Source organism: Coregonus clupeaformis, chromosome 18 (assembly GCF_020615455.1).
Source record: "Coregonus clupeaformis isolate EN_2021a chromosome 18, ASM2061545v1, whole genome shotgun sequence".
In the NCBI taxonomy this organism is placed as follows: domain Eukaryota; kingdom Metazoa; phylum Chordata; class Actinopteri; order Salmoniformes; family Salmonidae; genus Coregonus; species Coregonus clupeaformis.
The window spans coordinates 8,569,886-8,594,436 of record NC_059209.1 but is presented as its reverse complement, the minus strand read 5'-3'; the positions used below and the strand labels follow the sequence as shown (position 1 = coordinate 8,594,436).

At 41.7% G+C, this 24,551-nt stretch overlaps 3 protein-coding genes across 6 annotated transcripts; 2 read left to right on the top strand and 1 right to left on the bottom strand.

The window, feature by feature from the left end:
- The first annotated feature begins 1,012 nt into the window (after positions 1-1,012).
- lysmd3 (LysM, putative peptidoglycan-binding, domain containing 3) lies at positions 1,013-5,046 on the top strand. 2 transcript variants are annotated; one of them, XM_041904511.2, is made up of 3 exons: positions 1,013-1,115; positions 3,155-3,418; positions 3,559-5,046. In XM_041904511.2, exons 2-3 carry the CDS (start codon positions 3,161-3,163, stop codon positions 4,240-4,242), a joined length of 942 nt encoding a protein of 313 aa, XP_041760445.1. In that variant the 5' UTR covers positions 1,013-1,115; positions 3,155-3,160; the 3' UTR covers positions 4,243-5,046. The 2 variants fall into 2 exon arrangements, with proteins under 2 accessions (XP_041760445.1, XP_041760446.1); XM_041904512.2 differs by lacking the exon at positions 1,013-1,115 and adding an exon at positions 2,069-2,110.
- A 102-nt stretch (positions 5,047-5,148) lies between these two features.
- Positions 5,149-16,174, bottom strand: polr3g (polymerase (RNA) III (DNA directed) polypeptide G). 3 transcript variants are annotated; one of them, XM_041904515.2, is made up of 8 exons: positions 16,098-16,174; positions 12,772-12,927; positions 12,051-12,180; positions 11,594-11,656; positions 9,201-9,260; positions 9,025-9,089; positions 8,654-8,773; positions 5,149-5,429 (listed from the first exon to the last, which is right to left on the bottom strand). In XM_041904515.2, the coding sequence occupies exons 2-8, from the start codon at positions 12,883-12,885 to the stop codon at positions 5,340-5,342; spliced, it is 642 nt and encodes a 213-aa protein (XP_041760449.1). In that variant the 5' UTR covers positions 12,886-12,927; positions 16,098-16,174; the 3' UTR covers positions 5,149-5,339. The 3 variants fall into 3 exon arrangements, with proteins under 3 accessions (XP_041760449.1, XP_041760448.1, XP_041760450.1); XM_041904514.2 differs by lacking the exon at positions 16,098-16,174 and adding an exon at positions 15,832-15,893; XM_041904516.2 differs by lacking the exons at positions 11,594-11,656; positions 16,098-16,174 and adding an exon at positions 15,832-15,893.
- LOC121587514 (metallo-beta-lactamase domain-containing protein 2) lies at positions 15,919-19,724 on the top strand. The gene is made up of 2 exons (XM_041904513.2): positions 15,919-16,609; positions 18,797-19,724. Exons 1-2 carry the CDS (start codon positions 16,168-16,170, stop codon positions 19,183-19,185), a joined length of 831 nt encoding a protein of 276 aa, XP_041760447.1. The 5' UTR covers positions 15,919-16,167; the 3' UTR covers positions 19,186-19,724.
- The last annotated feature ends 4,827 nt before the right edge of the window (positions 19,725-24,551 follow it).

Here is a 24,551-nt window from a genome sequence, read left to right as displayed (position 1 = left end):
TCCATCTGACTGCTCAAGGGTTCGCTGAGAGAAAGAACATACGCAGCCATGTCGATCAGCCTCACTACTCTCTAAACAAAACTACTATGCGGACTCCCCGCATGTCGAGGGAAGGCAAAATGGGCTAATCTTAATCGCATTTGCCTCGGGGAGCTCGACAGAAGTAGCGGACAGCTCCACCCAGCGAACCGTTGTCCTTATACCCAGCTATTTCGATAGGCCTAGAAGTGCATGCTCAAAATGACCTGAGGTTCACCATAAAGAAAAGTGACCATTAAGTTTGGGATTCAAGTTTATTGTTACAATGATGTGTAGATTGACATGTAGCGTAATTTGTTTCTTCCTATTAATTCTGAAATGTTCAAATTTGTCTCTTCCTATTAATTCTGAAATGTTCACTAAGAAACGTCTTAAAGGTGTTCCTATAGCCTAGCAGCCCCTAACTGGCACACTCATTGCTGCAGATCACGTTCATTAGCCTTACCTTACAATGATCAAATTCCTCCAATTGTGGACACTTGCACTTGTTCATTTTCAGAAGAAAAATAGTCAAGTATAATTTGTAGGCCTCTAGACCTAACACTTTAAATACCATAGATAGGAATTACAAAAAGAATAGCCCTATCAATTAATGTGTTCAATTACGCTCAATAAGGCTACTATGAAAGGGGCCAAACTAATTCGCCCCAATCATAGGCCTAGCCCGTGGCCTCTGATAAGGAACAGCACTTGCGCCATCTAGTGGTTTCAACTAGTTACCACAGCCACAAAGTCAAAATGGGCTATATCGTAGAAATTCATGAAAACAAAAATTTGCTTTTTAATTTAAGGTTGCGGTTAGACATAAGGTTATCAGTGTGGTTTAGGTTACGGTTAAGGTTAGGTTTAAAATCACATTTTAAGAAGATAAACTGTAGACATGGGCGTGATTTATAACGCTGTGGCTGTGGTAACTAGTGAGGACCCCGTCTAATGCAAGAATTGGAGTTCCTATCCACAACGTCATCACGTTAGTATTCTGTTGACGTGGCGTAGCTAAACAAACGAACGCCAGTAAATCGGTGGAAGAATGGATGTACCTTAGGTCGTCGACGGAACAGTGCTCATGTTTTCAGGTAAAGTCTTCGTGCTTCATGACTTTTAATTTGCAAAAATTAACACGGGCCTTTACCAGCAACAATAATCGACACTTAGGGTACAGATGTTAGCTTGCCAGCCTAACTAATAATTAGCTATTTTAGCTAACTAGCTAGCTACCTAACGCGTAGGTATTTGGCAGCTGCCTCAGTCAGTTGGGCTACAAAGTGTTTGGTTGCTTGCGTTTTACTAATGTAGTTGACTGGTGTGGTTGTTCGTGAGAGCACAATGTACGTAACTAACTAACGTTAGCTAGCTAGCTGGCAAGTTGTTTTCCCGCAGATAACCCATTCAAATAGACGGTAAACTTTATTAAACATTAGGGAGGACTGCTGTAAACTGGATATACACCACTTGGGTTCTCAGATAGCTAGTTTAAGGTTCGCCAGAGAGCTAGCTAGCATTGACCTCTATGCTCCGTAACGTTATGAATTGGCATTAATTATACTGAACAAAAATATAAACACAACATGTAACTTAAAGTGCTGGTTTCATGAGCTGAAATTAAAGATCCCAGAAATGTTCCATACGGGGAACGTTTTTTTCTCTCAAACTTTGTGCACAAAGTTGTTTACATCCCTGTTAGTGAGCATTTCTCCTTTGCCAAAATAATCCATCCACCTGACAGGTGTGGCATATCAAGAAGCTGATTAAACAACATGATCATTACACAGGTGCACCTTGTGCTTGGGACAATAAAGGCCACTCTAAAATGTGCAGTTTCGTCACACAACACAATGCCACAGATGTCTAAAGTTGAGGGAGCGTGCAATTGTCATTCTGACTGCAGGAATGTCCACCAGAGTTGTTGCCAGAGAATTTGTTAATTTCTCTACCATAAGCCGCCTCAATGTAGTTTTAGAGAATTTGGCAGTACGTCCAAGCGGCCTCACAACCACAGACCACGTGTAACCACGCCAGCCCAGGGCCTCCACATCCGGCTTCTTCACCTGCGGGATCGTCAGAGGAGGAGGTGAATTAACGTTAGTCTGGTTCTTTTGCTGTGACTGTTAACTTAGCAAGTTAACTAACGTTAGCTAGCTAGCTGTGACTTCTGCTTAAACTTTAGCCAAAGCATTTTATAACTAAGATAGACCACAGCCTGTCGTTTTCAATGGGAACAAATGAGTCATAGTAGGCAGAACCAAGCACAAGCTAGCGTGAACCTATTGGTGTGTTCTAGTAAATTTCTGTTTGAGAACTCCAACTCTTTACATTACATTTTAGTCATTTAGCAGACGCTCTTATCCAGAGCGACTTACAGTTAGTAAAGTGCGTGTGTGCAATAAATCAATTAGCCTTTGCACTCCTTCTAAACAATGTAATTTTTTGAAACTTTGGCAAAGGGTAAAGTCTACAAAACGTTGTCCATTCTATTCAGCACAGATTTTAGTTTTGGGAACAGAAAACTGCATTGAGATCAAATATTTCATTGAGAATTTGCAGAATGTCAGCCAACATATTTGGTAGTAAGTGGAAACGCCAAGCGGAGGCTTCACATTTATATGTCCAGTGAAATATCTGTGTCATTGTTCTATCTGTGCTTTAGCCCTCTGAACGTTAGCCAAAGTTTATCATGATATTATCTGACAAAAAGCTGTCACATCAGCAGCTGATGTTCCTCTCTGAATGTCAAATGGAAACAAACGCCAACGTTAGCTACCGGTTATATAAACAAGGAGCTTCAGTACACTGCAGTCTCCCAGGCGTCTATCTTATCAGTCAGTACAACTGGCTAAACGTACAAAACTGGACTTTAATCACCCCTATGAAGATCATTCAACTGGAAGAGTTGGACTGAATGCTCTGTTCTTCACATGCAAGAGACTTCAAACGTGCAATTGCAAATGCATGTGAGATCTTGTCTATATTGAGTGTAAATTAATGTAGGCTAACTAGCTAGGTGTACCTTTCAAAACAAGCTGATATATACTTTGCTAATCCATCTGAAGCTTTTAACTGTAACTGAAGCTGTTGTATAGCTATCAATAACAATGTCTCGCTCCTCTCTTTGAAGTGAAAAATGACTGGGAGAAGCCATCACTATGGTTTCCAGTCAGCCACGACGATGCAGCCTGCCAATGGAGGACATGCCTACCTATTTGGGAACAGCGCTGAGAACGATCTCTCTGAGGAGGATGGAGAGAGCTACGATCTGCGCACCCGAGGCCGGGACCGGAGGAGCACCTCCAGGGAGAGGTCAGATGACATTGTCCACCTGGTCCGAGACATTAAAGAAGGGGACACTCTGAATAGCTTCTCCCTGCAGTACCACTGCTCAGTAAGTCAACCTTAAATCCCTGTCTTACTCTCTAATGACAAGCCCTTTCAGACAGACCGGACATGTAGCTTTGACTTCTTACACTACTTTTTTGCAACACAAAAGTAAAGTGAACTTTGTTATGTCTCTGTGTATCGTAGGTAGCAGACATCAAGAGGGCCAACAACCTGTTGACAGAGCAGGACTTCTTTGCCCTGAGATCCATCAAGATCCCTGTGAAACGCTTCAGCGTGCTGACGGAGACCCACAACACTGCTCCTCGCAAATCTGCCTCCCCCACAGTCCCCCGACGCATCCACCAGCCCCCCATCTCCACAGAGACTTCCACAGACTCCTCTTCCTCCTCGTCCACAGACAGTGTGGGCAGCTTCCTGCAGGAAAAGGACAAGGACATAGAGCTGCTGGTCAAGTCCACTGGCACCTCCAGAAGCAGCCTGAACGAGGTGGTCTCCTCCCTGACCCTCCAGCAGCCCTTACTACTGGGGGAGCCTGACTTCAAGCCTGTCCTCAGGAAGGACCCCTACCATGGGGCAGACTGGGGCATGAGGTGGTGGACGGCGGTGGCCATCATGGTGGTGGTTGGCATCGTCACACCAGTGTTCTACCTGCTGTATTACGAGGTGCTGATGAAGGTGGATGTGAGCCACCACACCACCACGCCGTCGGCCAATCCCAAGGGCATGCAGCATGCCCAGATTCCTGAGCCTGTGGCAATCAATGGAGAGCCCAACTCAAGACCTCAGGCTGGAAACATACCTAAACCAGACTCACATGGACACAGTGATGTGGATGGCCACCTTGACCCCAAGAAAGAGAAAACGTAGTGAGGGTGAGAGTCACACTGAAGGAGTGGGAGATATTTCTGAGCAGTTAAATATGGTACAATCTCTCTGAGAATCACTTAATGGGGAACAGAATCCATTGGAAAATGTATAATAATTTGCCATGGACATACAGAATTAATGTTTTAAAAAAATGTTTTTAAAGCACTTTGTTTTTTGCACAGAGGTACCCAACTGCTTATTGTCCCTTTTTGTCAGCTGATGGGACTGTTTCTACCATAAAGCTGTCTACATGGTTTGTGCTATCTGGGATCCTTGGGACGCCCCTACCCTTAACCCCTATATTTTACCATAACCCTTACCCATATTACATTTTAACTTTAATGGGTTGATGTCAGAGTTGGACGTCCCAATGATCCCGGATAGCAATGACCCTGTCTAAAGTGAGGGTTAGTTTCTTGGTCAGAAAAGTACTGATTGCTACCACTTATCATAGAGAATACTTAATGACAGTAATTTGAGGAATATTGGTCTTATACTTACAATATCAGTATTGTCTAAGATGTGTTGCAAATAATCTTGAACATTGCTTGTATATATTTTTGCCTGTCTAGGGAGAACTGCATTTTGACTCACAAAACCTGTATCTCTACTTAGGGCATGGTGACAACAGGAAATGCACAATATTCCCAAACACTAGCTAGCTATATTCTAGTGAAATGTTATTTTAGTTCCTTTTCCCCATTATGTCCATTTCATAAAATCAGTATGTGCCTTCAACCTGTGGAACACTACAACAGACTGAAAATAAAGTATTTTGAATAAATTATTGATGCTCAGACTTTGCAGTGTCTGCATGCTTCAGTGTTTAATTTGTTTATACAATTATTTACAAAGAGCCACTTACAGTATTTAAACTCCAACCACACATGCACATCTTGTTGATTCTCTCATTGTACATGTAGGTTCATCAAACAATATGTAAAGTTGATGACAGTGTTAGTCATACAGCCAACAGCTATTTGGTAAATGCTAAATCATGATTTGCAGGGGGGAAACATTTGGAAGAGTGACAGTCAACATTATTTTGGCTTTTTAAATACTGTATGCTCTTGAGATAACATCCATACAGTTGGAGGTTAATATGTGGCTCCTTCATCCATGTTCTCATCACTGCCTGCACCAAAATCATCACCATCTTCAAAGTAACTGGCAATGTAGTCATTTTCCTACAAAAAGGCAGGTGTTAATTGTGACATTTGTCTATTAAACCCCATTGGTGTGTGAATGGCCTTACAAAAAAAGATTGCCGTTTTGAAACTGCAGTAAAAGTGCAGTAACTGCAGTTGACGGTGGTATTTTGGATGCAGTAATTGCAGAATAACTGCAGTGTATTGCAGATATACTGCACTGTAATGCAGTTACACAGAAATTACTGTAATAACAGTTATTTTGGACGCAATATTTGCAGCATATTGCAGTTTGACTGCAATCTTGTTTAGTAAGGGTGCTATGTGCATAGGTACTGTAGCTATTCAATTTGTAATTTATACTGAACAAAAATATAAAACGCAACATGTAAAGTGTTGGTCCCATGTTTCATGAACTGAAATAAAAGATCCCAGACATTTTCCATACGCACAAACTGCTTATTTCTCTCATTTTGTGGACAAATTTGTATACATCCCTGTTAGTGATCATTTATCATTTGCCAAGGCAGCAGCTACTCTTCCTGGGGTCTGGCAAAATTAAGGCAGTTATACCATTTAAAAAACATTACAATAAATGTATTACAGAATTCACAACACACGCCCTCAGGCCCATACTCCACTACCACATATCTACAACACAAAATCCATGTGTACGTGTGTGTATAGAGCGTATGTTATCATGTGTGTGTATGCATGTGTCTGTGCCTATGTTTGTGTTGCTTCACAATCCCCACTGTTCCATAAGGTGTATTGTTATTTGTTTTTTTAATCTGATTCTACTGCTTTCATCAGTTACCTGATGTGGAATAGAGTTCCATGTAGTCATGGCTCTATGTAGTACTGTGCGTCTCCCATAGTAACGCCAGGGTAGTGGGTTCGATCCCCGGGACCACCCATACGTAAAAATGTATGCACGCATGACTGTAAGTCGCTTTGATAAAAGCGTCTGCTAAATGGCATATTATTATTATTATAGTCTGTTCTGGACTTGGGGACTGTGAAGAGACCTCTGGTGGCATCTCTTGTGGGGTATACATGGGTGTCTGAGCTGTGTGCTAGTCGTTTAAATAGACAGCTCGGTGCTTTCAACATGTCAATACCTCTCACAAATACAAGTAGTGATGAAGTCAATCTCTCCTCTACTTTGAGCCAGGAGAGATTGACATGCATATTATTAATGCTTGCTCTCTGTGTACATCCAAGGGCCAACTATGCTGCCCTGTTCTGAGCCAATTGCAATTTTCCTAAGTCCCTCTTTGTGGCACCTGACCACACGACTTAACAGTAGTCCAAGTGCGACAAAACTAGAGCCTGTAGGACCTGCCTTGTTGATAGTGCTGTTAAGAAGGTAGAGCAGCACTTTATTATGGACAGACTTCTCCCCATCTTAGCTACTGTTGTATCAATATGTTATGACCATGACAGTTTACAATCCAGGGTTACTCCAAGCAGTTTAGTCACCTCAACTTGTTAAATTTCCACATTATTTATTACAAGATTAAGTTGAGGCTTAGGGTTTAGTGAATGATTTGTCCCAAATACAATGCTTTTAGTTTTTGAAATATTTAGGACTAACTAATTCCTTGCCACCCATTCTGAAACTAACTGCAGCTCTTTGTTAAGTGTTGCAGTCATTTCAGTTGCTTTAGTAGCTGACGTGTATAGTGTTTAGTCATCCGCATACATAGACACGCTGGCTTTACTCAAAGCCAGTGGCATGTCGTTAGTAAAAATTGAAATAAGTAAGGGGCCTAGACAGCTGCCCTGGGGAATTCCTGATTCTACCTGGATTATGTTGGAGAGGCTTCCATTAAAGAACACCCTCTGTGTTCTGTTAGACAGGTAACTCTTTATCCACAATATTGCAGGGGGTGTAAAGCCAGATTATGATCGATAATGTCAAAAGCCGCACTGAAGTCTAACAAAACAGCCCCCACAATCTTTTTATTATCAATTTCTCTCAGCCAATCATCAGTCATTTTGTGTAATTGCTGTGCTTGTTGAATGTCCTTCCCTATAAGCGTGCTTAAAGTCTGTTGAATGTGAGTCCACATACTCACATAGGCAGGAGCTGCTTTCAGGAACTCAACTGGCTGCCTGTTGATGCTAGGGTGTCCCAGAATAGACTGGGTTTGGTTTACAGGAATATTTATGGACAGCTGATAAAACTGTGGGTTTGCACAACCAAATAATTTCTGCACAAACTGTCAGAAACCATCTCAGGGAAGCGCATCTGCGTGCTCGTCGTCCTCACTAGGGTCTTGACCTAACTGCAGTGGGCAAATGTTCACCTTCAATGGCCACTGGCATGCTGGAGAAGTGTGCTCTTCACAGATGAATCCCGGTTTCAACTGTAACGGGCAGATGGAAGACAGCGTGTATGGCGTTGTGCAGGCTAACGGTTTAATGATGTCAACGTTGTGAACAGAGTGCCCCGTGGTGGCGGTGGGGTTATGGTTTGGGCAGGCATAAGCTACAGACAACAAACACAATTGCATTTTATCGATGGCAATTTGAATGCACAGAGATACCGTGACGAGATCCTGAGGCCTATTGTCGTGCCATTCATCCGCCACCATCACCTCATGTTTCAGCATGATAATGCACGGCCCCATGTCGCAAGGATCTGTACACAATTCCTGGAAGCAGAAAATGTCCTAGGTCTACCATGGCCTGCATACTCACTAGACATGTCACCCATGGAGCATGTTTGGGATGCTCTGGATCGACATGTACGACAGCGTGCTCCAGTTCCCACCAATATCCAACAACTTCGCACAGCTATTGAAGAGTGGGACAACATTCCACCTGCCACAATCATCAGCCTGATCAACTCTATGCGAAGGAGATGTGTCGCACCGCATGAGATGAGGCAAATGGTGGTCACACCAGATACTGTATGGTTTTGTGATACACGCCCCTACTTTTTTTTTTAAGGTATCAAATTAATTTATTGCAATTGACTGATTTCCTTATATGAACTGTAACTCTGTAACTCAGTAAAATCTTTTAAATTGTTGCATGTTCCGTTTAAATTTTTGTTCAGTGTATATTGCATATTGTGATCTTCATATTGTCATTTATCATACCCAGAAACCATCTGAGATGTCTCAATACCAAGTTCATTGCATGGAAGTGTGTCAGCGAACAATTTGAAATACAATACATTGTGCGATAGAAGTTGACTACTAAGGATGATTTAGATCAAAATTGGACTTTATATTACAACTAGGGGGGGTTACCTCTTCTAATTCCTCCTCGTCCAACTCCTCTCCTTCAATTTCTTCCTCCTCTCCTTCCTCTGTAGATTTCTTTTCTTCTTTCTCCTCATCTGATTTGACATCATCTTTCTTTTCAAGTTCCTGAAGAAATAGCAATTTTGTATGACTATCCAGATATACAAACAGCTTTCACACATAAAACATTATATGATGGGTATGTTCATTTTATCATTATACAAGTCAATGTTATCAGGCTATTAGAATGTCAAATCTGAATGTACAGATAATCCCAACCTAGCCCAAACCTTCATCTCCAGAGATTGGGTGTTTTAAAATAATAAATCAATTTATATAAGAAGTGAAAAGGAATAAAGGTGATGAAAGTGACTTACATCTAATTTACTGAGTACATCTGATTTTTCTTTGCTTGACACCTTTATGGGTTTCTTCTTTGCACCTAATAATATTACATTCTTTAGGAAATATAGCTATTAGCATAACATCATAATGACATAATTGAAATATAAAAAAAGATATGTTTGATTATCATTACACAAACTTTAAGTACCCGGTTTTACATTCAACTTTTTCTTTTGAGGCATCAGTTCTTTTGGAAAGAGCTGCCAGTCTGTAATGACAAACAAGGGAGAAGTTATATTAAAATAAGTTAATAATATTGGAAATCAGACTCAGGTTTTGTTAAAGGGGCAGTGCAGTCAAAAACGAGATTTTTCAATTTTTTAACGATATTTATTTCCACACTATGAGGTTGAAATATCACTGAAATTGTGAAAATGATGATACAGTGAGGGAAAAAAAGTATTTGATCCCCTGCTGATTTTGTACGTTCGCCCACTGACAAAGAAATTATCAGTCTATCATTTTAATGGTAGGTTTATTTGAAAAGTGAGAGACAGAATAACAACAAAAGAATCCAGAAAAACGCATGTCAAAAATGTTATAAATTGATTTGCATTTTAAATGAGGGAAATAAGTATTTGACCCCCTCTCAATCAGAAAGATTTCTGGCTCCCAGGTGTCTTTTATACAGGTAATGAGCTGAGATTAGGAGCACACTCTTAAAGGCAGTGCTCCTAATCTAAGTTTGTTACCTGTATAAAAGACACCTGTCCACAGAAGCAATCAATCAGATTCCAAACTCTCCACCATGGCCAAGACCAAAGAGCTATCCAAGGATGTCAGGGACAAGATTGTAGACCTACACAAGGCTGGAATGGGCTACAAGACCATCGCCAAGCAGCTTGGTGAGAAGGTGACAAAAGTTGGTGCGATTATTTGCAAATGGAAGAAACACAAAATAACTGTAAATCTCCCTCGGCCTGGGGCTCCATGCAAGATCTCACCTCGTGGAGTTGAAATGATCATGAGAACGGTGAGGAATCAGCCCAGAACTACACTGGAGGATCTTGTCAATGATCTCAAGGCAGCTGGGACCATAGTCACCAAGAAAACAATTGGTAACACACTACGCCGTGAAGGACTGAAATCCTGCAGCGCCCGCAAGGTCCCCCTGCTCAAGAAAGCACATATACATGCCCGCCGGAAGTTTGCCAATGAACATCTGAATGATTCAGAGTGATGTGGTCAGATGAGACCAAAATGGAGCTCTTTGGCATCAACTCAACTTGCCATGTTTGGAGGAGGAGGAATGCTGCCTATGACCCCAAGAACACCATCCCCACCGTCAAACATGGAGGTGGAAACATTATGCTTTGGGGATGTTTTTCTGCTAAGAGGACAGGACAACTTCACCGCATCAAAGGGACGATGGTTGGGGCCATGTACCATCAAATCTTGGGTGAGAACCTCCTTCCCTCAGCCAGGGCATTGAAAATGGGACGTGGATGGGTATTCCAGCATGACAATGACCCAAAACACACAGCCAAGGCAACAAAGGAGTGGCTCAAGAAGAAGCACATTAAGGTCCTGGAGTGGCCTAGCCAGTCTCCAGACCTTAATCCCATAGAAAATCTGTGGAGGGAGCTGAAGGTTCGAGTTGCCAAACGTCAGCCTCAAAACCTTAATGACTTGGAGAAGATCTGCAAAGAGGAGTGGGACAAAATCCCTCCTGAGATGTGTGCAAACCTGGTGGCCATCTACAAGAAATGTCTGACCTCTGTGATTGCCAACAAGGGTTTTGCCACCAGGTACTAAGTCATGTTTTGCAGAGGGGTCAAATACTTATTTCCCTCATTAAAATGCAAATCAATTTATAACATTTTTGACATGCGTTTTTCTGGATTTTCTTGGTGTTATTCTGTCTCTCACTGTTCAAATAAACCTACCATTAAAATTATAGACTGATCATTTCTCTGTCAGTGGGCAAACGTACAAAATCAGCAGGGGATCAAATACTTTTTTCCCTCACTGTATGCCCTTTTAGTGCAAGAGCTTTTTGAAAAAAATGTCAGCCTTTTCAGGTGGGATGGAGTTTTTGGCCCACAGATCACAATCTGATCTGATCATTCTGACCAATGACCAGCCATCTTTTATTTGCATATGCATCCTCCTACTTTGAAGGGGTAAGCAGGGTAGCTCTAGAGCAGGGCTCTCCAACCCTGTTCCTGGAGAGCTACCCTCCTGTAGTTTTTCACTCCAACCCCAGTTGTAACTAACCTGATTCAGCTTATCACCCAGCTAATTATTAGAATCAGGTGTGCTAGATGAGGGTTGGACTGAAAACCTACAGTATGGTAGCTCTCCAGAAACAGGATTGGAGAACCCTGCTCTAGAGTCTAGCCAATCAGCGCTGTATGTAAATATTTGTTTTACTTGTATCATTTCGCCGAAAAACAATGAGACTGAGCAGTTCAATGGTAAAAGTTATTTTCATGAAATAAACCCACACCATGATTTATCAGACACAGTGAGGATTTTAAAATACATTTAAAAAGACTGCATGGGGACTTTAATCTGATAATGTCCAAATTGACCAATTACCTGGTGTCCACTCCTCATCCAACATATTTTGTCTCTGATACCTCTCCTTGTATCTTTCCACATCTATTTGATATGTAAACAGTAAAGGTTATGCATGGATACTCACACAAACGGAAACTAAACACTCAAGTCAGCAAGCACATTTTGTATCTGCTGGAAATATCTCTTAAATACATATAATTTTCTGTAGTACATTGAGCATATGACCAACTGACTCAAAAGTACAGATAAAGCAGTTATTTCTACTATACATCAATAAGCCACGATAAGGCTGCACTTGATACGGATACATAATCTTACCCCAGAAAAGAATGTGCTCGAAATCCAAGTTTAGGAATTTATAACTCAATATTCTCTCCTAGATCTGCCTCTCTGTCTACAGTGTTACATTACCTCACGCCATTTTCTTAATGGATGATGAGATACACTCACCATTGCTGATAATGCACTCTCTCACCTCCTTTCCCAGCCAGAGGCCTGATGTTGTGGGGTAGTTGTCTCATGGTTCCCCTTATCTCCTGTTTCAGGGCTAGCATGTAGTCCTCATCTTCTCCCACTTTCAACGGCACAGGCTTGAACTCCACATCCTGAATGGGGAAAATAATTAAGCCCACCAGCAATCCACCCAGAACCAGTAGAGGTTGTTCCCATAGTAAAGAAGCTATTTCATAATTTTTCATCAGTGAAACTGTTGTACTTTATGGCAGCAGGTAGCCTAGTGGTTAAGAACGTTGGGCGAGTAACTGAAAAGTCGCTGGTTTGAATCCCCGGGCCGACTATGTCAAAAAAACATGTCGATGTGCCCTTGAGCAAGGCACTTAACCCTAATTGCTCCTGTAAGTCCCTCTGGATAAGAGTGTCTGCTAAATCAGTGTCTCCCAACTCCAGTCCTCCAGTACCCTCAGCAGTACACATTTTTGTTGTAGTCACGGACAAGCACACGTGATTCAACTTGTTAACTAATCATCAAGCCCTCCATCAGTTGAATCATGTGAGTTTGTCTGGGGCTACAACTGAAACGTGTGCTTTTGGTGGTACTGGAGGACTGGAGTTGGGAAACACTGTGCTAAATGACGTAAATGTACTAAAAGCCCATTCTTCCCAAGACAATGTCTCTTACTGGTCCAGGAAACAGAGACCATAAGCCTGGTAAATGCAGTCAGTATAGTACTACTCACTGGATACAGCTTGTTGGGCCCCACTCTGGTCTGAGGCATATTCCCCCTGCTGAGGCCCAGGGATTCGATGTTGAAGCTGAAGGCAGCTATACCACGGCCTTTACCACCAGCCATGTCTGCACTATGATGGGGCTGCTGCTTCCAACACGCAATAACCTATATTACAGAGGACATGGTGATGTTCACATTCTCTCACAAACACGCGCACACAAACACATGCCCCCTCAGATTTGTCCTGTAATTTTTATTTTTTATACGTATTTACTTTTTTGTTGTTTCTCTGTAATACTACTAGCACCTAGCAATTTTATGAAGTTGGCTTTAGCTAGCCCAGATAGGTTCCCAATCTCCCAACCTCATAACTAGCTACCAAGAAGCTAGCTGCTTTTAGAAACGCTAGTATTTACACACTAGCATTGCTAGGAAGTAGCTTGCAATTTTTTTTACACAAAACATCTAATAGAACATAAATTAAACAGACTTTCCAAACGTGGGTCTGTTGTACCCCTCGTACCCCTGCATATCGACTCGGTACTGGTACTCCCTGTATATAGCCATGTTATTTTGACTCATTATTGTTATTCGTTTTTACTGTGTATTTATTCCTTGTGCCACTATTTCTATGTTGTATCTTTAACCCTGCATTGTTGGAAAAGGACACCTGTTGTTTACAAAGTGACAATAGACTTTTATTTGATTTTTTATTTGATTTGTAGAATCACTTCCTCTCTGCTTCACGTGTGCCATACCTGCAAAAAATTGTGGGGGACTTTTATTTTGACATGAGGTAAGCAAAGGAACTGACTTTGCTGAGTAACTTCATGGATCTACAACAGACCCACGTTTGGAAATTATGTTGAATTATATGTTCCATTAGATGTTTATTTTAATTGTATTCCCCCCTGCATAAAGACCAAGCCTACAGACAATCAACAGAGTAAGCTGAAATTTTATTTTATTTTATTTAACTTCTGGCTTCCAGCGGACTATTCCATTTTTACAATGTAATTCCTTGCAAAGCTAGTGTGTAAATATTAGCATTGCTAAAAGCAGCTACCAAGAAGCCCTTTCAGGCTATCAATCAAATTCGAGTAGCTAGTTTGTAGCTGGCAAGGTTGGTAGACTTTAGAAAAGCAAGCAATAACTAAATGTACTGAATAAGACTAATTCCCACCAGTCAGGAGGATACAGAGGTATGCTTAGATATGCAGAAAAATTGACATAATTTGACATAGAATTAAGCATAGTGATTATGACAAGATTGCAGGAAAAGCGGTTTCAGGTGTATGAAAAATGCAAAGTTCTCCAATTTAATCCCCTGCCAGACCCCAGCCATCCTCACATACTTTGTGCCCCCTCAGATTTTGGGTGTGGATGACACCCTCATGCACACACACACACACAAACAAACAGGAACATTTCAAATTAATTTCACTGGCTATATTTCCATCCAATTGGCGACAGATTTTCATGGGAATATTCTAAAATCCGCATAAAAACAATATGTGCATTTTCCAACCAGAGATGTTTCCATCAAATTGACATGTTGCAGACAAAAGCCTGTGCGTGATGAGATAGTGCACATAAAAATACCCTTTGTGGTTAAATTCCAATGTAGCGAATAAAAAATACAAGTTAAATGGGTTTCTATGGCATTTTCAACTCTACTGATGGTTCTCACAAAACAAATGTTGCGTTATATAGTAGCCAAGAGCGCACAACTGTTGGCTAGAGCGCAGGTATAGCCTACATGATGAGATTATTATGGACAAAAGAGCAAGGTTATTTTTATTTGTCATGTCACCAGAATAAGACCTCTCGATATTTATTGGAAAGAAGCATCAAGCTCATCACCTTGCACTTTCACCACCCTGTGAAGTTCATCATCATTTATTTCATTTGTAATAAACTGGATGCTTTCCCGACACATTGTGGAAAGACCACACAACATGTCATCGCGTGTCTCCAAGTTTACTTTGATAGGATGGTTATTAGCCTATATCAATATTTGTGCATAAAAGCGTTTGCACTGACATTTCTCGCATAATTCATTTTACCAACAACAAAAGATCCCAACTTGTCTAGCGTATTTTGTTTCGTCGACATTTGGAAAGTTTACCGGAAATTTTTCTGTTTCCATCAGGCCTGACAAAAATGCGTTACTTTTCTTATGCGACATGCACTTTACTCGCATAAAAAGGTTGGACGTAAACCTGGTTAATAGTGTCAGCTGTCAATGCATCACTAACCACGTTTCCATCCAACCATTTCATGCCCATGAATTACCTGATGTACGAAAAAACTAACGCCCGGGCTGTCGGTACAATTTTATAAATGCTGATAAGACAATTTTCGTTCGACATGGTGGGATCTTTTTGTGTGGGTAAAATTAATTAAGCAATACATGGTGGTGGAAACGCCTCTATGCGCAAATATTGATATAATAACGATCATATCGAAGTAAATTTGCGATGATGAAATGTTGTGTGGTCCTCCCACTATGACTCGGGAAATTCAGCAGTTTATTAGGCTACAGATGAAATACATTATGATGAACTTCACAGGGTGGTGAATGTGCAAGGTGATGAGCTTGACATGTCGAGGGTCTTATTCTGGTGACATGATCATCGATGCTTGGCTGCCGTTTGACAAATATAAATAATATAGTTTATCCATAATAGTCTCATAATGTAGGCTAAGTAGCCTACCCGCACTGTATCTGCAACAGCGCATGTGCCAAGACCAGAATGGGCACGTTTGCTATATAACGCAAGTTTTTTGTGACAACCATCAGTAGAGTTGAAAAATAGTTGAAAATGCGAAAGTCAGTTTGATGGCAACAGATCTCTGGTGGGAAAATGCGCATATTGTTTTATGCAGATTTTAGAATATTCGCATGAAAAGCTGTCACAAATTGGATGGAAACCTAGCTACAGTCAGCCCATTGTGTGAATTGAAATCCATTGCATGTTTGTTATCTTTTTTGAACTAGAATAGCGTGTTCTGTGTGGGTTAATCAAATAGTCGAATGTCATTAAATTAAAAGTAGGACCTAATTACCACGCGACCACGCCACCGGTGAATTGTAGGTCCTTTTCGTTCTCCTTTGCGCACAGCTGATACTTTGTAGCGATACATACATTGGGCATGGTTTATATGACGACATGGGTAGGTGTGTTCTAACCAATAGCTTTTGGTTTTCACAGTGCAGTCATACATCTATCCGTCCAGTCAACATGCGTTCCTCCCACAAGGGTGTGTCCGGCGCCACCATTATTTTTGCGTATTAAAATCATAGACATTCAAATACAGTGATATTACAGTACCTGTGTGTAGCAGAAAAACGGCAATTGACCGCATCTTTGTTATTACGCGTCGCCAAGTGCATGACCTGGGATGTCTGCCACAGACTGGTACGCGCATAAATCCCTCGGAGAAGGACTATACTGGATCCAGGAGAAGTTTTTCGAATCGTCAAACAGAGCTAATATTTGGCTCCTCCGAGGATCTCACCAAGACGTAGTGATAGACACAGGCTTGGGTTTGAGGAGCTTACCTGACTACATTAACTCCAAAAGTCTGCTTGGAGACGACCCGCAGCGAAAGAACCCCCTTTTGGCTATCGCCACCCACGCCCACTTCGACCACTCAGGTGGTCTGCATCAGTTCCAACAGGTCGGGGTCCACAGTGCAGAGGTCGATGCGCTGGCTAACGGAGACAACTTCGAGACTGTCACCTGGCTGTCCGACAGAGAGATAGTCCAGGCTCCCTGGCCGGGATGGAGGGCCAGGCAGTACAGAGTCAAGGCTGTACAACCAACACATATACTACAAGAAGGTAAGAACCAAACCAAACAATCTATAAAGATACCAATGTGGTGGCATAATTGTTGCAGAAATCTAGAAGACCATTGGCTGAATTCAGTCTCTAATGTATGATGTGGAGTTGAGATAAGGATATGGTCAATATGAATGTAATAGCACAGCCCTTTAAGGATGTGTCTGCACCCCTTGTTACAGACTTTGAATTGGAATACGCTTTCACATTAGGCTGCATCCCAAGGGAAATGTATACTGCAGACTTGGCAGAGCACTAACACTGACCTCCCATCACTCACACACACACACACACACACACACACACACACACACCTAGCATGACCCCTCCCTTTTTTGTATTCCATCATACTCTCTTAATAGAAGTCAGAGCTTTTAAAATCTTACGGCACATTCTTGAGATTAGGTTCCACACACCCTAAATAAGTCTATTGACTCAGTTACATGAACTGTACAATGTTTTTGCTTATAATGGGTCCCATAGGAAATATTATTTATGGTCATGGTTCAATGTGTGAATGACACATACACCGGATAGGTGCAGTGAAATGTGTTGTTTTTACAGGGTCAGCATAGTAGTAAGGCGCCCCGGTAGAAAATGAGGGTTAAGTGTCTTGCTCAAGGGCACATCGACAGATTTTTCACCTTGTCGGCTCGGGTATTCGAACCAGCGACTGTCGGCCCAATGCTCTAACCACTAGGACATTGAATATCCCTTTGAGCATTTTAAAGTTATTTATTACACTTTGGATGGTGTATCAATACACCCAGTCACTACAAAGATACAGGCGTCCTTCCAAACTCAGTTGATGGAGAGGAAGGAAACCGCTCAGGGATTTCACCATGAGGCCAATGGTGATTTTAATCCAGTTACAGAGTTAAATGGCTGTGATAGAACAACTGAGGATGGATCAACAACATTGTAGGTACTACACAATACTAACCTAAATGACAGAGTGAAAAGAAGGAAGCCTGTACAGAATAAAAATATTCCAAAACATGGATCCTGTTTGCAATAAGGCACTAAAGTAATACTGCAAAAAATATGTAAAATAAATTAACTTTTTGTCCTGAATATAAAGCATTATGCTTGGGGCAAAACCAACACAACACATCACTGAGTACCACTTTTCATAGTTTCAAGGATGGTGGTGGCTGCATCATGTTATGGGTATGCTTGTCATTGGCAAGGACTGGGGAGTTATTTTTTTTATAAATAGAAAAGGAATAGAGCTAAGCACAGGCAAAGTCCTAGAGGAAAACCTGGTTCAGTCTGCTTTCCAACAGATACTGGGAGACAAATCCATCTTTCAGCAGCACAATAACCTAAAACGCAAGGCCAATTATACACTGGAGTTACTTACCAAGACGACATTGAATGTTCCTGAGTGACCTAGTTACAGTTTTGACTTAAACCAGCTTGAAAATCTATGGCAAGACTTGAAAATGGCTGTCTGGCAATGATCAACAAACAACTTGACAGAGCTTGTAGAATTTATGAAGAATAATGGTTAAATATTGTACAATCCAGGTTTGCAAAGCTCTTAGTGACGTACCCAGAAAGACTCAAAGCTATAATCACTGCCAAAGGTGATATTAACATATATTTTCCATTAATACTTTTATTTGTTTATTTTTTACTTACAGAGTATTTTGTGTAGATCATTGACAAAAATGAGAATTAAATTGATTTTAGTCCCACTTTGTAACACAACAAAATGTGGAAAAGGTCAAGGGGTGTGAATACTTTCTGAAGGCACTGTATATGCGATTTTCATACTCAGCCGATGACTTTGATGGATTTTATTTCAGCCTTTACAGCAGACTAGACCCGGCCATACTGAATTACTACAGAGCCTGAGAGGGAGAATGTACACATATTCAATCCCATCCACAGAGATCAGACCACAACACAAATTATATTCTTGCTATGAAGACACACACGTACTCCTGATCCATATTCTTCATTATGGCAGCTTTTTCGTCCCGTCTTGTCAGATTGTCACACATTGCCGCACACTTAAAAAAGTTGGATCAAACTCTCCCCAGCCAGCATCCGATCCCTGTGTAATCTGTGCACTGGTCAATACACTTCTGCTGCGTCAGTGCTGCAATGCAGTTGGAATATCTTATTGCTCAATGTGTCCGTTTTCCCCGTCTTTCTCTCTCTCTCCTTACTCTCCCTCAGGTGATGTCATCAACCTGGGTGACAGGCAGCTGACGGTGCTGCACATGCCCGGCCACTCCCGGGGCAGTATCTGCCTGCACGACGGTGACAACAAGATGCTGTTCAGTGGGGATGTGGTCTACGACGGAGCCATGATCGACTGGCTGCCCACCAGCCGGGTCAGCGACTACATCAGCAGCTGTGAGCGCCTGGTGGGGCTGGTGGACAGCGAGCAGGTGGACCAGGTAATGCCGGGACACTATCACACATTTGGAGCGAAGCGGCTCCACCGCATCGCCTCGGGGTACATCGACAAAGCAGGCACCTGCCCGGCACGCTTCTCCACGTTCGCCTGGAGGACCTTGGCCGGATTGGCACTACGGGCCTACAACACACGGGGCATCTGCTAGCCATAGGGACAGGCTAGCATGTTGAGTCGCACAGATAGACTGGCGATATTAGGGAGATAATTCACCCCCTCAATGATCAGGAAGTCTTTGTATTGTCAATCAGAAACTGCTGTGATACAATGTATGTTATTTTACGTCATTCATCAAAATGCCCCCATCGCTTTACATCAGGCAATGATTGACAGAATATCGAGATTCCCGTCATTATGGGATGCATTCAAGACTGGAAAATGAATCTTGTTTTTTATATACTATTAAGAATATGACAAGTTGTGTGATTGTTGGAATGTGCTTTCACATTAGGCAGCATCTCTTATGGCAGTGTTTCACAACCCCAGTACCCACTGTTGCACATTTTTGTTTTAGGCCAGCTGGTATAACTAATCAAGAGCTTGATGGTTAGTTGAGTAGTTGAATCAAATATGAAACCTTAAGAAGGCTATTGGACCAGAGATGAGTAACATCCCTTAAGGGAAATAAGGTGACAGGCAGCACACCACCTACTGACCTCAGAGAGAGAGAGAGGGAGAGGGAGAGGGAGAGGGAGAGGGAGAGGAGAGAGGGAGAGGGAGAGAGAGAGAGAGAGAGAGAGAGAGAGAGAGAGAGAGAGAGAGAGAGAGAGAGAGAGAGAGAGAGAGAGAGAGAGAGAGAGAGAGAGAGAGAGAGAGAGAGAGAGAGAGAGAGAGAGAGAGAGAGAGAGAGAGAGAGAGAGAGAGAGAGAGAGAGAGAGAGAGAGAGAGAGAGAGAGAGAGAGAGAGAGAGAACACACACACAGAGCATGACCCGTCTATATCTTTGTAACCTCGTCCCCAGGCTAAGAGAGAGAGAAAGGTGGCTGGTGGACGAGACTATATATTTTGTAACACTGCATAATCCATCACACTCAATAGAATAAAAGTGTTAGCACATTCTTGAAATGAGACATTCCAGTTATTGTGTTGTTTTACTTTCAACACAGAAAAAAAAGACTGATTTTCAACAGCACAAATTCCCATTGAAAGATGAATGTGATAGTTTGGCTGCAAATACCGATTCTCCTCCCTTTCCCAAACTGTGTACTTGCACACTCCACATCATAGATTTAACAATGGTGGAAAATCCCTATAGCCAATTATTTCACCAATCCAATTATTTTACATTCATGACTGGAAGTGCACAGTTTGGGAGACAGGTGGAGAATCGAAACGCAGCCTTGGATCCTGTGTGCAGAGAATGACAGTGATAACTAGGTCACCAATGGCTCTTGCAGTACATTCAGTCTGGATAGCTGAAATACGTTACAGCAGTTTTCAACTTTAAATGGATCAAATATTAATTCAGCCCCTAAACTATGAAACAGAACACTACGTTGGCATGCACTACGTCTGCATACATTTTGGGTCAACTGACAGAGTTTAACTGACAGTGTCTAACTCGGCCCCATTTGTATTTACAGTTGAAGTTGGAAGCTTACATACACCTTAGCCAAATACATTTAAACTCAGTTTTTCACAATTCCTGACATTTAATCCTAGTAAAAATTCCCTGTCTTAGGTCAGTTAGAATCACCACTTTATTTTAAGAATGTGAAATGTCAGAATAATAGTAGAGAGAATGATTTATTTCAGCTTTTATTTCTTTCATCACATTCCCAGTGGGTCAGAAGTTTACATACACAATTAGTATTTGGTAGCATTGCGTTTAAATTGTTTAACTTGGGTCAAACGTTTCGGGTAGCCTTCCACAAGCTTCCCACAATAAGTTGGGTGAATTTTGGCCCATTCCTCCTGACAGAGCTGGTGTAACTGAGTCAGGTTTGTAGGCCTCCTTGCTTGCACACGCTTTTTCAGTTCTGCCCACACATTTTCTATAGGATTGAGGTCAGGGCTTTGTGATGGCCACTCCAATACCTTGACTTTGTTGTCCTTAAGCCATTTTGCCACAACTTTGGAAGTATGCTTGGGGTCATTGTCCATTTGGAAGACCCATTTGCGACCAAGCTTTAACTTCCTGACTGATGTCTTGAGATTTTGCTTCAATATATCGACATCATTTTCCTTCCTCATGATGCCATCTATTTTGTGAAGTGCACCAGTCCCTCCTGCAGCAAAGCACCCCCACAGCATGATGCTGCCACCCCCGTGCTTCACGGTTGGCATGGTGTTCTTCAGCTTGCAAGCATCCCCCTTTTTCCTCCAAACATAACGATGGTCATTATGGCCAGCATCTTCACAAGGTCCTTTGCTGTTGTTCTGGGATTGATTTGCACTTTTCGCATCAAAGTACGTTAATTTCTAGGAGACAGAACGCGTCTCCTTCCTGAGCGGTATGACGGCTGCGTGGTCCCATGGTGTTTATACTTGCGTACTATTGTTTGTACAGATGAACGTGGTACCTTCAGGCATTTGGAAATTGCTCCCAAGGATGAACCAGATTTGTGGAGGTCTACAATTTTTTTTCTGAGGTCTTGGCTGATTTATTTTGATTTTCCCATGATGTCAGGCAAAGAGGCACTGAGTTTGAAGGTAGGCCTTGAAATACATCCACAGGTACACCTCTAATTGACTAAAATTATGCGAATTAGCCTATCAGAAGCTTCTAAAGCCATGACATTATTTTCTGGAATTTTCAAAGGCACAGTCAACTTAGTGTATGTAAACTTCTGACCCACTAGAATTGTGATACAGTGAAATAATCTGTCTGTAAACAATTGTTGGAAAAATTACTTGTGTCATGCACAAAGTAGATGTCCTAACCGACTTGCCAAAACTATAGTTTGTTAACAATACATTTGTGGAGTGGTTGAAAAACAAGTTTTTAATGACTCCAACCTAAGTGTATGTAAACTTCCGACTTCAACTGTATGTATATCATCTTTGATGCCTACATCAAGGCATCTGTTATTTCTGATTCTGATTATGCATAAAAGTGATTTTTGTAAAGCTACTTTTGAAATGTATTCACACCCTCTGTGCGTCATGGGCCTGATTCCGACATAGGAAATTACGCCTTTCTTACACACGCCTTTCCTACGCACTTCTCAGTAGTTGGTATTCAGACTTACCTTATGAAGGTGCGTAAAATGCTTTGCAGGCGTGGTTCCCTTGCCTGCGCTGAATAAATGTAATTCAACCGCTGAAAACCCTCCCACTTGATGGCCAACAAATTCAATAGGGTTTTCAGTACATTTATCTTGAGCCATCCCTTTTGATACGGTGTACCTTTAATTAGAATTTTGTCGACAGACTAGAATACATAGAGAGAACGGGTTCAGAAAATAGGGCTCAATGAAAGAAAGCCATCTAGACTGAACAAAAATATAAACGCAACATGTAAAGTGTTGGTCCGATGTTTACATGAGCTGAAATAAAAGATCCCATACATTTTCCATATGCACAGAAAGCTTATTTCTCTCAAATCTTGTGCACAAATTGTTTACATCCCTGTTAGTGAGCATTTCTCCTTTGCCAAGATAATCCATCCACCTCACACGTGTGGCATATCAAGAAGCAGATTAAACAGCATGATCATTACACAGGTGCATCTTGTGCTGGGAACAATAAAATGTGCAGTTTTGTCACACAACACAATGCCACAGATGTTTCAGGTTTTGAGGGAGTGTGCAATTGGCATGCTGACTGCAGGAATGTCCACCAGAGATGTTGCCAGATAATTTAATGTTCATTTCTCTACCATAAGCCACCTCCAACGTCATTTTAGAGAATTTGGCAGTACGTCCAACCGGCCTCACAACCGCAGACCACGTGTAACCATGCCAGCCTAGGACCTCCACATCCTGCTTCTTCACCTGCGGGATCATCTGAGACCAGCCACCCGGACAGCTGATGAAATTGCGGGTTTGCCCAACCAAATAATTTCTGCACAAACTATCAGAAATCATTTCAGGGAAGCTCATCTGCGTTCTCTTGACCTGACTGCAATTCAGCGTCGTAACTGACTTCAGTGGGCAAATGCTCACATTCGATGGCCACTGGTTTCAACTGAACCGGGCAGATGGCAGACAGCGTGTATGGCGTTGTGTGGGCGAGCGGTTTGCTGATGTCAACGTTGTGAATAGAGTGCCCCCATGGTGGTGGTGGGGTTATGGTATGGGCAGGCATAAACTACAGACAACGAACACAATTGTATTTTATCAATGGCAGTTTGAAAGCACAGAGATGCTGTGACGAGATCCTGAGGCCATTCATCCGCCGCCATCACCTCATGTTTCAGCATGATAATGCACGGCCCCATGTCGCAAGGATCTGTACACAATTCCTGGAAGATGAAAATGTCCCAGTTCTTCCATGGCCTGCATACTCACCAGACACGTCACCCATGGAGGATGTTTAGGATGCTCTGGATCAACGTGTATGACACCGTGTTCCAGTTCCCGCCAATATCCAGCAACTTCTCACAGCCATTGAAGAGGAGAGGGACAACATTCCACCTGCCACAATCATCAGCCTGATCAACTCTATGCGAAGGAGATGTGTTTTCGTGCTGCATGAGGTAAATGGTGGTCACACCAGATACTGACTGGTTTTCTGATCCACGCCCCTGCCTTTTTTTTAAGGTATCTGGGACCAACAGATGCATATCTGTATTCCCAGTTATGTGAAATCCATAGGTTAGGGTCTTATGAATTTATTTCAATTGACTGATTTCCTTATACGAACTGTAACTCAATAAAATCTTTGAAATTGTAGCATGTTGCATTTATATTTTTTGTCAGTGTAAATATATGCATATTTGTAGTTTCAACACCAACTGGTAAATCAAATAATACTATGATCTTGTAGATTATTTAGGCAAACTTTAGGGTTAGGAAAGTATGTATGAATCATAAAAAAACAGGTTTGGAGAGCAACGTATTTGATGAATCAAAAATACAGTGGTTTGATTCATTCTGAAAATTGCCATATTCAGTTATTTAAATCATGGTAATGTTGAAAGATTAGTGTACATAGAATTATAATAGGGAGAATAGTGTACAATAGTAGGCTATACCCTCGTCTATTGCCTGCACTAACTATGGAACTGTGTGATGACACAGCCAAGTATTGCGCAATGCGTCGGGTTCAAACTGTTACGGCTTGGTCTGTGCTCCGCTCCATACCGATTTAATTAGCCTACGTCTTTAAAAAAAGATGATCAACTGTTACTAATGATCCTCAGCAACAACCACATGGCCATGACGGCGTTTACAGAGGAAGCAAATTAAGGTAAATGAAAGAAATTGAATTATAATGTAGTGCCCATCCCTGCAAGTTAAAAGGCCGTACAATTTAAATTCTGCATAATGGCACAGCATTTCATCAACTTTGCTGTGGAAAATGGATATGTTGATATGCTTCAGTTTGCTGCCAAATGACTGGTTTCACATT

Coding starts and splice junctions, on each gene's coding strand:
- lysmd3 (XM_041904511.2), top strand. CDS start 3,161: ATGACTGGGAGAAGCCATCACTATGGTTTCCAGTCAGCCACGACGATG. Junction 3,419..3,558: donor CCCTGCAGTACCACTGCTCA/GTAAGTCAACCT, acceptor TGTGTATCGTAG/GTAGCAGACATCAAGAGGGC.
- polr3g (XM_041904515.2), bottom strand. CDS start 12,885: ATGGCTGGTGGTAAAGGCCGTGGTATAGCTGCCTTCAGCTTCAACATC. Junction 12,181..12,771: donor GGCCCAACAAGCTGTATCCA/GTGAGTAGTACT, acceptor TTCCCCATTCAG/GATGTGGAGTTCAAGCCTGT. Junction 9,261..11,593: donor GGATGAGGAGTGGACACCAG/GTAATTGGTCAA, acceptor TTGTCATTACAG/ACTGGCAGCTCTTTCCAAAA.
- LOC121587514 (XM_041904513.2), top strand. CDS start 16,168: ATGTCTGCCACAGACTGGTACGCGCATAAATCCCTCGGAGAAGGACTA. Junction 16,610..18,796: donor AACACATATACTACAAGAAG/GTAAGAACCAAA, acceptor ACTCTCCCTCAG/GTGATGTCATCAACCTGGGT.